This window comes from Fundulus heteroclitus, unplaced genomic scaffold (genome assembly GCF_011125445.2).
Source record: "Fundulus heteroclitus isolate FHET01 unplaced genomic scaffold, MU-UCD_Fhet_4.1 scaffold_355, whole genome shotgun sequence".
In the NCBI taxonomy this organism is placed as follows: domain Eukaryota; kingdom Metazoa; phylum Chordata; class Actinopteri; order Cyprinodontiformes; family Fundulidae; genus Fundulus; species Fundulus heteroclitus.
The window spans coordinates 25,520-36,584 of NW_023396765.1; the positions used below are offsets into that span (position 1 = coordinate 25,520).

Below are 11,065 nucleotides of genomic sequence, written 5' to 3' on the forward strand. Positions count from 1 at the left end.
GAAAAGATTCACAAAAATCCTTTAATAATCTAGCAAGGCCAAGCAACACTAGATTGTTATTTGCTTTTATTTTCCATTATTCTGTTAAATTTTGTTAAAATTTTCACACATTTTATTCCAATTATTTTCCAATGTTTTAATCACGTAAAGCACTTTGCATTGACTTGTACTGAAATGTGCTGCACAGATAAATTAGCCTAGCCTAGATTGAAGCAGAACGTAAAGATAACGTGTGTATATCCAGTATTCTAATTGGACAGTCTGAGCTTGGCCATAGGCCCCACAGCTGTCTAATCAGAGCGTGTTGGGCATGCTCACTGCGATCTCAGATGTTCATTATTTAAACAAATGTTGTGGGGCTGTATAGCTCCATAGTGATCTGGTGGAGCCGGGCCCCACTGGCCACAATTGCACAGACGCCACAGACTCCATTGAGGAATTTTGGGGCAACAACAGAGAAAGTGTTTTTACCTCCTTACACTCTTTGTTTTTTGAATGACTAAAAACTGATCTGTAGACCTGAGCAAACGAGGGAGCGTGCAGATAAAGCAGGTCTGACACGTACAGAAAAGCAGGACCATGAAGATATTTAAAAACAAATTAAAGAATTTTAAAATCAAGCCGAATGTGAACCAGTAGCCAATAAACTGCAGCTAAAACTGGAGAAATGTCTAATTCTCTGGTAGCAGTTAAAAGTAGAGCTGCAGCATTTGGACCAGCTGCAGTCAAGCCTCTACAGTTTTGTTAAGCCCAAAGTAAAGTTGAGTGCAGTAATCTAGGCACGTTGTAATTAAAACATAGATACAAATATTTATTCAGCTGTCTCAGTATGAAAAAGCTGGACAGGACCACAGATTTTAACTGAGCATCAGACTTAAGATTGTAAGATAAAGTCTTACACTCAGGTCAGTAGCTGTCAGTGTCAGATCCTGACTTTAAGAACCAGGTTAACACTGATGTTACAGACATCAATGCGGCCAAACATTACCTCAGTCTCTTTATTTGTTCTGTAAGTTTGTACACATCCATGATTTCTGAAATGCATTTGAGAGGTTAATTTGCAGAACAACTTTTCCTTTTTAGTGTCATAATAGTCAGACTGTCTTCTGATGATCCAGAAGATTCTCAGCCGTGCTTGTGGCTGTAAGTGATATTATATAGAGAAAAGGTTGATCCATATTTCGTTGTTGTTTAAATTTAAAGAGTTTCACATGAATAGAGAAGGTACTAGGAGTCGTGGCCTAGTGGTTAGAGCAGCGTGCTTGCACTCAGAGAAGGATGCAAGTACCCGGTTCGATCCCCAGCGCCTGCACTCTGGGTCCCTGAGCAACACCCTTAACCCCAGAACGCTTCCCCGGGCGCCGCACATGGCAGCCCACTGCTCCCCAAGGGGATGGGTTAAAAGCAGAGGACACATTTCGTTGTAATGTATGTTTCAATGACAATAAAGATGATATTACTATTATTACTATTATTAGCATTCACTCCTGGAGAAGCGTAGAGCCACAGTGGACAGTCGTCTGCATTGTCCATGGCTTTGCAGCAATCCCTCATACTGAGCAAGCATGAAGCGACAGTGGAGAGGAAAACTCCCCTTTAACAGGGAGGAGAACCTCCAGCAGAACCACAACCAGGCTCAGTGTGAACGCTCATCTGCCTCGACCCACTGGGGCTTAGAGAAGACAGAGCAGAGACACAGAAAGCACAGAAGCTCACATTGACCCAGGAGTACTTTCTATGTTAGATGGTAACAGCGGATGATCTGCCTCCCCTGATGATGTCACAGCTAACAGAACGCCAGACCAGGTGTACCTTCTATGAAGAGAAAAATGACAGAGAACAAAAAGTTAAAAGCTGAAATAACAACAAACAATGCAGATTGGAGAGCAGTAGGAGAACTCAGCAGAGAGAGAGAAATAGACCCTGATGTCCTCCAGCAGCCTAAGCCTATAGCAGCATAACTATAGAGGTAGCTCAGGGTAACATGAGCCACTCTGACTAGAAGCTTTGTCACAAAGGAAAGTTTTAAGATTAGTCTTAACAGTAAACGGGGTGTCTGCCTCACGGACCAAAACTGGGACTTGGTTCCACAGGAGAGGAGCCTGATAGCTAAAGGATCTGCCTCCCATTCTACTTTTAGAGACTCTAGGAACCACCAGCAGACCTGCAGTCTGAGAGCGAAGTGCTCTGTTAGGAACATACGGGGTAATCAGAGCTCTGATATATGATGGAGCTTGATTATTAAGGGCTTTATACATTAGAAGAAGAATTTTAAATTCTATTCTTGATTTAACAGGAAGCCAATGAAGGGAAGCTAAAATTGGAGAAATATGATCCCTCTGGTTGATTTTCATCAGAACTCTTGCTGCAGCATTTTGGATCAGCTGAAGGCTTTGAACTGCATTTTGTGGACTTCCTGATAGTAAAGAATTACAATAGCCCAGCCTTGAAGTAACAAATGCATGGACTAGTTTTTCAGCATCACTCCTGGACAGAATGTTTTTAATTTTGGCGATATTCCGGATGTGAAAAAAGGAAACTCTGGAAACCTGTTTAATATGGGATTTAAATGACATGTCTTGGTCAAAAATAACACCAAGATTTTTTACTTTATTACCAGAGGCCAAGTTAATGCCATCCAGATTGAGTGATTGATTAAGAACTTTATTTTTTGAGGACTCTGGTCCAAAGATTACAACTTCTGTCTTGTCAGAAGTTTGGGTTTTCTTTGAGGACAGATCATGGTGTAGTGAGAGGGGGGAGCAGTTCTCTTAGGTAGGGTGGAGCGTTTCCATAGATGCATTGGTGGGTGAGAATGGAGACTTGTGTTCAATCCTAGCAGAAACAGGAAGCCAGTGTAGTCAATGGAGAATGGGAGTGATATGGTCGTAGTTTCTCATCAGGATCCGTGCTGCACTGTTCTAAACATATTAAGTATATCTACCTGTGGTCAACACATTCCTGACCACAGATAGATATACTGGTTATGGAGGATGATAGGACTGGATGTTTCATCAATAGAGCACCACCTAGTAGCTTTCACAACACAAACATGTGTAATAAACTACATTTTATGTAACATTTTACTTGAATAAATAATATTTTATTCCATTATCCTATTAATTAAAATTGTAAAGTTGTTTGATTTTATTTAATGGATAAAAGTTTGTTATTTTCTACAGGAGGGGAGTTAACTCATCTAATTTTAAAGCCTTGATGTCAGACAACAGTCCGATCCATCAAGGACCTCCTGCAGTCTACCAGCTGAAGCCAAAGAAAGAGATGATAGGAACTCTGACCAGAGTGACGGTTGGTGAAAAAGATCAGATGAAGCTGAATAAAACCATCTTACTGGTTGGTGAAACAGGGACAGGAAAGTCCACTCTGATCAATGCTCTGTTCAACTATGCTGTGGGAGTGAAGTTTGAGGATGAAGTCTGGTTTCAGATTGTAGAAGATGAGAAAAGAAGTGAGACAGAAAGTCAGACATCAGATGTGACTGTGTACGAGATCTTTGGGTTTGAAGATCAAACTCTGCCGTTCTCTCTGACCATCATCGACACACCTGGATATGGAGACACCAGAGGTAAAGAAAAAGATAAGTTGGTCAGTCAAAGATTGCGTCAATTGTTTCAATCAGAAGATGGAGTTCATGAACTTCATGCAGTCGGTATGGTGATGAAAGCGACTGATAACCGTCTGAGTGACCGTCTGAAGTATATCTATGATTCAGTGATGTCTCTGTTTGGAAAAGGCCTGGAGAGAAACATTGTCGCTCTGGTCACACACTCTGATGGAGAAACACCTGAAAATGTTCTTCAGGCTCTGAAAGCAGCAGATATTAAATGTTCCAAAGATGAGAAGAATCAGCCTGTTCACTTTGTGTTTAATAACAAACAAAACAAACAGAGAAACACGTCAAAGCGAGATCAGCTCGCTTTGAAGTTGTCCTGGGACTTTACAAATGAAGAAATGGATCGTTTGAAAGACTTCCTGAAAAAGATAAAACCTCAGCCACTGATGAAAACTGTGGAGGTTATGAATAAACGGGATAATCTAATCGCCTGCATCGAGAACCTGCAGGAAAGAATCAAGAAGACTGAGCTGAATAAGAAAGAACTTACAGAGTTTACAAAAAAGTATGAGGAAAATGAAGAAAAGATGAAGAATAACAAGGATTTCACCTATTATGAAACTGTGTCCTACAAAGACAAACAAAAAGTCAAGAGTGGATGGCATGGGATCTATAACGAAGGAACCGTCATCTGTAATAACTGTGAGGAGAACTGTCATGTTAGATGCACAAACGCCTGGACTGTAGCAGATTGTAAGGTCTTCCAATGGTGTTCCTGCACAGTTTGTACCAACAAGTGCACTCTATCTGCTCATTCTAAAGTAGACTGGAAATATGTGACAAAGACCAAAATGGTTCTGAAGACCAAGGAGGACATGAAGGCAAGATATAATATGTATAAAGAAAAGTGTGAGGAAAAATCAGGTCCTTTGGATGTCCTTAAATCTGAAATGACCAGACTGACAACAGAGCTGTCGATGCTGCTGGATGAGGCCTACGATCTCATTGTCAAACTGGAGCAGATCGCCTTGAAAGCTGACTCAATGATCACTATTGACGACCTGAGCCTCCTGATTGAGAAGATGAATGAAAAGGGTGATGAAGAAAAGGTCAAAGTCCTGGAGAGGCTGAATATCAGAAGAAAATAAGAGATGACGACAATAGCAGAAAGTCAGGAAAATGTTTATGGAATGTTAAAGTAAAAAGGTGTTTGATTCAAATCTGTTCATCTGAGTGAAGCATGATATTTGGTTCATAACCAGTTAGCACTCTGAGTGCTAACTGGTTATGAAAGTGAGATGATGATACTGAGAATACTTTTAAGCAATATATTCTGTCATTATTGATTTCTTGCTAAACTAAAAGACAGAAAGGGAAAGTTTTTCAAAACCTTTTTCTCTTTTTTCACGTTTTAACATTTTTATACCAAAGGCAGTTTCCTGCCTAATTTGGCAAAACACTGTAATCTAGGACTCAACACCTCCACCCAGTGACCAAATTACGCTCCTGTAGTGTATATAAAGGCTCCATCTGAATGATCTTATCCACCTTATTTTCGAACGCGGAAGTAACTACGGGTCCAACTTCCGTTTGTGTGTGCCGCACTTCCGTTTCAGCGCTTCCCTCGGCCAAATAACATTAGTTTGACTGAAATGATCAACTGTCGCGGCAACAGTGTCAAAACTTGCAGAGCAATCGAAGTGGCAGGTTAGGGCCACAGCTTCAAACTATTCATGAGTGAGTGGATGATACAAAGAAGTGGCCTCATATAACGTACGAGGACATTTTAACCTGTTTTGTGTCACTTGGTGCGGACGGCTCTGCTGTGCGACTTTACCGAAGCGAACCTCCGCAGTGAAAGAGTTGGATCGGTGTTAATAAATATCAACATGGACATGGCGCCTCGTATCCACAGCTTTTGTACACGGTCGATGATTAAAACACTCCTGCTCCACGTAAACCTCTCTTTTACACGCGTTATTATAACAACCTCTAACCGCACAAACTATCCCGGTCTTCCTCGAAGTCATAATGACGAGTAATTTGAGACGAAGTAGCCGCATAAGCCGCTTCTCAGCTAGCTAAACACTAACAGGAAGTGAGCGGGCGGAAGTCTCGCACACACAAACGTCAACTCGCTGCCTCCATGTTTCCGTCAAAAATAAGGTGGATAGAGCAAGGACTCTATATATAGTGCACATTGATATGGGATGGGGGAAGGTGGAATCGAACCCACAATCTTCCAATTTAAAGACAACTACTCAAGCCATTGTGTTAAATAGTGCTAGAAGAGCCTCTCATTGACAATTTTAACCAATTTTACAAAGGCAAATTTAAAATTTGTGCTATGTATATGGCTTAATCTGATAGTTCAGTGCTTCCAACCATGCCAGATGCCATTCATAAAACAAGCTTGGACCCACTTGGACCATGGCTCCTCCAGAACCTAGACTATCCCAAAAACAGTCGGTTGGTAACAACATGGTGATAAAAGGTAATAAAGGCTCATTTATATAAAACTTTGACTTTTTTTATATTTACTTTCTTTTTATTGGGAACCAACAAACTTATATTTAGCTTTGACTTAATGTAACTTTAAGATTTACTAACATACAGGAAAATAACTGCTTTTCTTATATTTCAGATTTTAAAACATATTTCCAATACATTATTTTAATGAATCCTTTACATAGATTTTGTTTGTAGTACATTTTTTTGAATTTAGACACAATTTGAAATCTTCTGTGAATTTAACACTTTTTCACAACCAGCGTTTTTAAAAATGTCCCAAAATAAAAAAAAAATTGGTAACCAAGTTAACATCAATCATGGATCATTGAATCATGGATTCTGTATGTTTGTTTAAAATATTTGAGGAGCTGGAAATGCTTGGACCATTTTGTGTTATTTATTGTTTCAAATTTCATTACATAAGATCATCTTACATTTTAACAATGTTTAATATATATCAATGAAAAAAGGGAAGTACTCGGAGTTGATTTTTGACCCTATTTTGGATTAAAGTACTCACAGAAAAAGGTTTATATTTTTCTTATATTTTCATTAATATAATAATTCTTTTGTTTATATTTACCAGTGTAAACATTTTATTTTTTATATAAATCAGTGTGAAGCAGAGTTTGGTGCTGAATGATTAGTTGGTGAGAATCTGATTTAATTGCAGACAAATCTTCTTGTGATTTTATGTATTTTTTTTTCTCAATTCTTAAATCAAAGTGGTGATCTCTAAAACTATCCCAACAGTTATTTTTAATATAATAATCATGATTAATGCTAATTTTGAAGATGTTTTTAATTATCACAAAACAATTGAGTCAATGCAGTAAAGTGCCTTGAGATGACATGTTCTGAAGTGGTACAACATAAATAAAGTTAATTCAATCCAAATTTTGTGTTGATGATTTTGATGCTGGAGGACCTGAAAACTAGAAATGGCTGAGCTGACAAAATATATAGGAGGGGAGACAGGAGGAGGTGAAGCAAGTTACACAGGGGATATGAGTAGAAGGTGATTAAATGGAAGGAATAGGGGGCTGTGAGCCAGAAGGGCAGAGGGGGAAGTTTTCATTAAACCTTTATTAAAAAGCAAAGTCACCATTGAGATTAATAACCTTTATTTCCAAGGAGACCTGGAACTGAACCTAACAGGGAAACTGTCACGTTTTGCTGGACTAGAGTGCAGTTGTTGTAGAACTCAGTTAATTTTGCCCAGTAAATGTTCATAACTTTAATTACAGTTTTATTAGTGATCGGAAAAACAAAGAGTTGCACAAAACTCTGGATTTAAGTAGCTTTACATATCAGGCAGGTGATTTCACTTTCTAGGTTTAATGTTCTCTTAAAACATAGTCTGAGATGTTAGCTTTTAACATTTTTATTGTTTGTTTTTGTGGAGCATTTTATTTTCCATTTTTGCTTGTGTCAGATTTGTTCTGATTAACCCAAACACACACCACATACGGAGCAGGTCCGGCCTGTGGCTTAGGCAGTATAGGCAAATGCTAAGGGTGCAAACCACCAGGGGGCGCCCGGCCTGTACCTATACCTTAATAAAAAAAAAAAAAAAGCCTGACTTCTTTTACCTGCAACTCGGTTTTCGGTCTTTGTTGCATCTAAAATCTCATAATGTCAAAGCGTCCTAAACTGTCTGGTGCCCGGAGGAGGACCCCCAAAATGTCTTTCTAGTTGGAACAGTCGCGAAACAGCGTTAAGATCCGGTCTTCTATTCCGATCATCTTGTCACGCCACGCATTAAAGGGAGTGGCCAGCAATGTCCTAAACACGCCTCAGTCAGAATTATAATAGTCAAGCATGAAAATAACCGTCTGTGTTTTATCTTGAGCCTTTCTGAGACTTGCACGGAAAAAACATCAGCCAGTAACCCCCGTCTTTGACTGCCAAGTAGCCGAGAAGATCCTATTTCCTGAATCCTTGTCAATTTCTTTCAGGCTGGTCAGCACTCGCTTGCAGCACTTAGTGGAGGGTTAATCAGTGATTGCATCCTCGGCTTGTTGAAGTGCCCGCTTGCCTCGTTTAGTGACGGGTGAATCCAGGATTCTGTCCTCGGTTTCTTGTCTCACAGAGGGGCCTGCTGCTGCATTCAACTCATCAGGGCCTAATCTGCAAAGCATGATGAGTTACAGAACGGCCCGGTCGTTTGATGTCAGCATCCCCAAGGAGTGGATAGTTTGCAGCTCGTCACCTTCATGATTCAATTGATAGAGGTACATCTCACCGGATTCATATTTGAAGACATACCCCCATTTACCATGGGCTCCATAGGGCTCCAAAGACCATTGTTCTTGCAGAGGTAGGCTCGGAGGCATCTGAGTTCTGCATAAAAACAGTGTAACCTTGTGAGGGTTCTGCTGAGCTCGCCAAAAATCACTCTGATCGTGGCAGATCGTGACGGGTGTCTCAGTAATGATAGGTTCAAAGGTGATTCTTCAAGACACCAGGATGAAAAGAATTCAATTACTGCGGAGGCTGGAGAAAAGGGGCTTATGTCATGAGAGAAGCGGCCATGGGCGGGTTGAAGGGGACTTCCAGGGTGGTACTTGTGCCGGAAGTGGGGGACTGGTGTGAATTCCATGAAGTGGGGATGGGTGCGGGTCAGAAGGGGGTCGTGAGGGGGTGAGGAGGGGGGTCATAAATAACTTAGGTGGGGGGGGGGTGGTAGGGGTCAGGAGGGGGTCAAGGGGGGTGGTCACATGTGACAGGTGTCATAAAATGGGGAGGGGTCAGGAAGTTGGGGGGGTCATATAGAGGTGACCAGCTGAGGAGCCGACCTTAATTATTTGCAGCTCGATAGTGAGACATGTGGCACTAAAGAAACCAGGGACCATAGTTAAATGCCTACTAGGGGCCAGAACGGGCAATGTAGAATCCTACCTAAAACTACTGGCTAAGGATAAGCGTAAATACAGTAAGATTGTTATTCACGCTGGCGGTAATGACACCCGGTCACGCCGATCGGAGGTCACCAAAGTTGGTGTTGCTTCGGTGTGTGAGTTTGCTAAAACAATGTCTGACTCCGTAATTTTCTCTGGTCCCCTGCCTGATCTGACCAATGATGACATGTTTAGCCGCATGTCGTCATTCAACCGCTGGTTGTCTAGGTGGTGTCCAGAAAACGACGTGGGCTACATTGGTAACTGGAGAACTTTCTGGGGAAAACCTGGTCTGATCAGGAGAGGCGGAATTCATCCCACTTTGGATGGTGCAGCTCTTCTTTCTAGGAATCTGGCCGGATTTATTAGTTCTCCTAAATGCTGACAACCCAGGGTCCAGACCAGGAAGCAGAGCCGTAGTTTAACACACCTCTCTGCAGCTTCTGTACCGTTACCCATCCATTATCCTATTGAGACGGTGTCTTTCCCACGGCCAAAACTTAACAGATCAAAAACTGATCTAAAAGGAACAAATCATAAAAATCTAATACAAATCCATACGGATCACTTTGAACCAAAAAATAGAAGAATTAAATGTGGTCTATTAAATATAAGGTCTCTCCCTCCAAAGACTTTGTTAGTTAATGAATTGATTTCTGATAATCAGTTTGATTTGTTTTGTCTCACAGAAACCTGGCTACAAGAGGACTACGTTAGTATAAATGACTCAACTCCCTCCAGTTATTCAAATTTCCACATTCCCAGATCTGTGGGAAGAGGAGGAGGAGTAGCAACTATCTTTCAGTCTGATTTATTAATTAGTCCCAGGCCAATTAATAATTACAGTTCTTTTGAACATTTAACCATCAGTTTCCCTCATCCAAGCTGCAAAGCAATAAAACCTCTTCTGTTTGTTGTTTTGTATCATCCACCAGACCCTTACACTCAGTTTTTGGATCAGTTGTCAGATTTCTTATCTGATTTGGTGTTAAATACTGACAAGGTTATTATAGTGGGTGATTTTAACATCCATGTTGACACTGAATGTGTTAAAACTATCCTAGATTCAATTGGTTTTGCTCAAAATGTGCATAAACCGACACACTCTCGGCTCCATACTTTAGACCTTGTTCTGACATATGGCATTGATTGTGAAGAATTAGCAGTATTCTCTCACAACCCTGTCCTGTCTGATAATTTGAGTTTAATCTAACTGAGTTCTCCACCCCCAAAAGAGGGTTCCATTATAGTAGATCTTTATCGGATAATGCTGTATCAAAACTTAAAGAGTCTGTCCCCTTTTTAATATCCTCAGTATTGCAGAAATGCCCTGTAGATGGCAGCAATGCTGTTTCTTCCCATTCACAAATCGATACCGTTGCTAACAGTGTGACTTCCTCATTGCGTACTGCATTAGACAATGTAGCTCCCTTGAAAAAGAAGGTGATTATTCACAGGAAGCTGGCTCCCTGGTTTAATTCAGAGCTGCGTTCCTTGAAGCACAATGTTAGGAAATTGGAGGAGGAATCCTACTTAATCTGGAGGGACAGTCTATTGTTGTATAACAAGACCCTTCACAGAGTTAGAGCAGCATATTTTTCATCATTAATTGAAGAGAATAAAAATAATCCTAGATTTCTCTTTAGTACAGTTGCCAAACTTACCCAGAGCCACAGCTCTGTTGATCCATCCATTCCCTTAGCTCTTAGTAGTAACGATTTTATGGGATTCTTCATAAATAAAATTGATGCCATTAAAAATAAAATAATTGGCATCCTCCCAAACATGATTACCTCATCCTCAGTAAGTGAGGCAGCATTGGAGGAATCTTTAGAACCTGCACAGTGTTTGAACTGTTTAGAAGCAGTAGAGCTTTCTGAGCTATCTAAAATTTTAGCTTCATCTAAACCTTCTACCTGTATGTTAGACCCAATCCCAACTAAGCTGTTTAAGGACATATTCCCTTTGATCAGTGGCCCTATTTTGGACATGATTAATCTATCCTTAGTAAATGGATATGTACCACAGGTTTTTAAAGTAGCTGTTATTAAACCTTTACTTAAGAAACCTTCTATTGATC

The 11,065-nt window shown here is 40.5% G+C and overlaps 1 protein-coding gene across 1 annotated transcript; it reads left to right on the forward strand.

The window, feature by feature from the left end:
- Nucleotides 1–3,188: 3,188 nt before the first annotated feature.
- Nucleotides 3,189–6,181, forward strand: LOC105924958. The gene has a single exon (XM_012860725.2). It carries the CDS (start codon nucleotides 3,217–3,219, stop codon nucleotides 4,720–4,722), a length of 1,506 nt encoding a protein of 501 aa, XP_012716179.2. The 5' UTR covers nucleotides 3,189–3,216; the 3' UTR covers nucleotides 4,723–6,181.
- The last annotated feature ends 4,884 nt before the right edge of the window (nucleotides 6,182–11,065 follow it).

Coding starts and splice junctions, on each gene's coding strand:
- LOC105924958 (XM_012860725.2), top strand. CDS start 3,217: ATGTCAGACAACAGTCCGATCCATCAAGGACCTCCTGCAGTCTACCAG.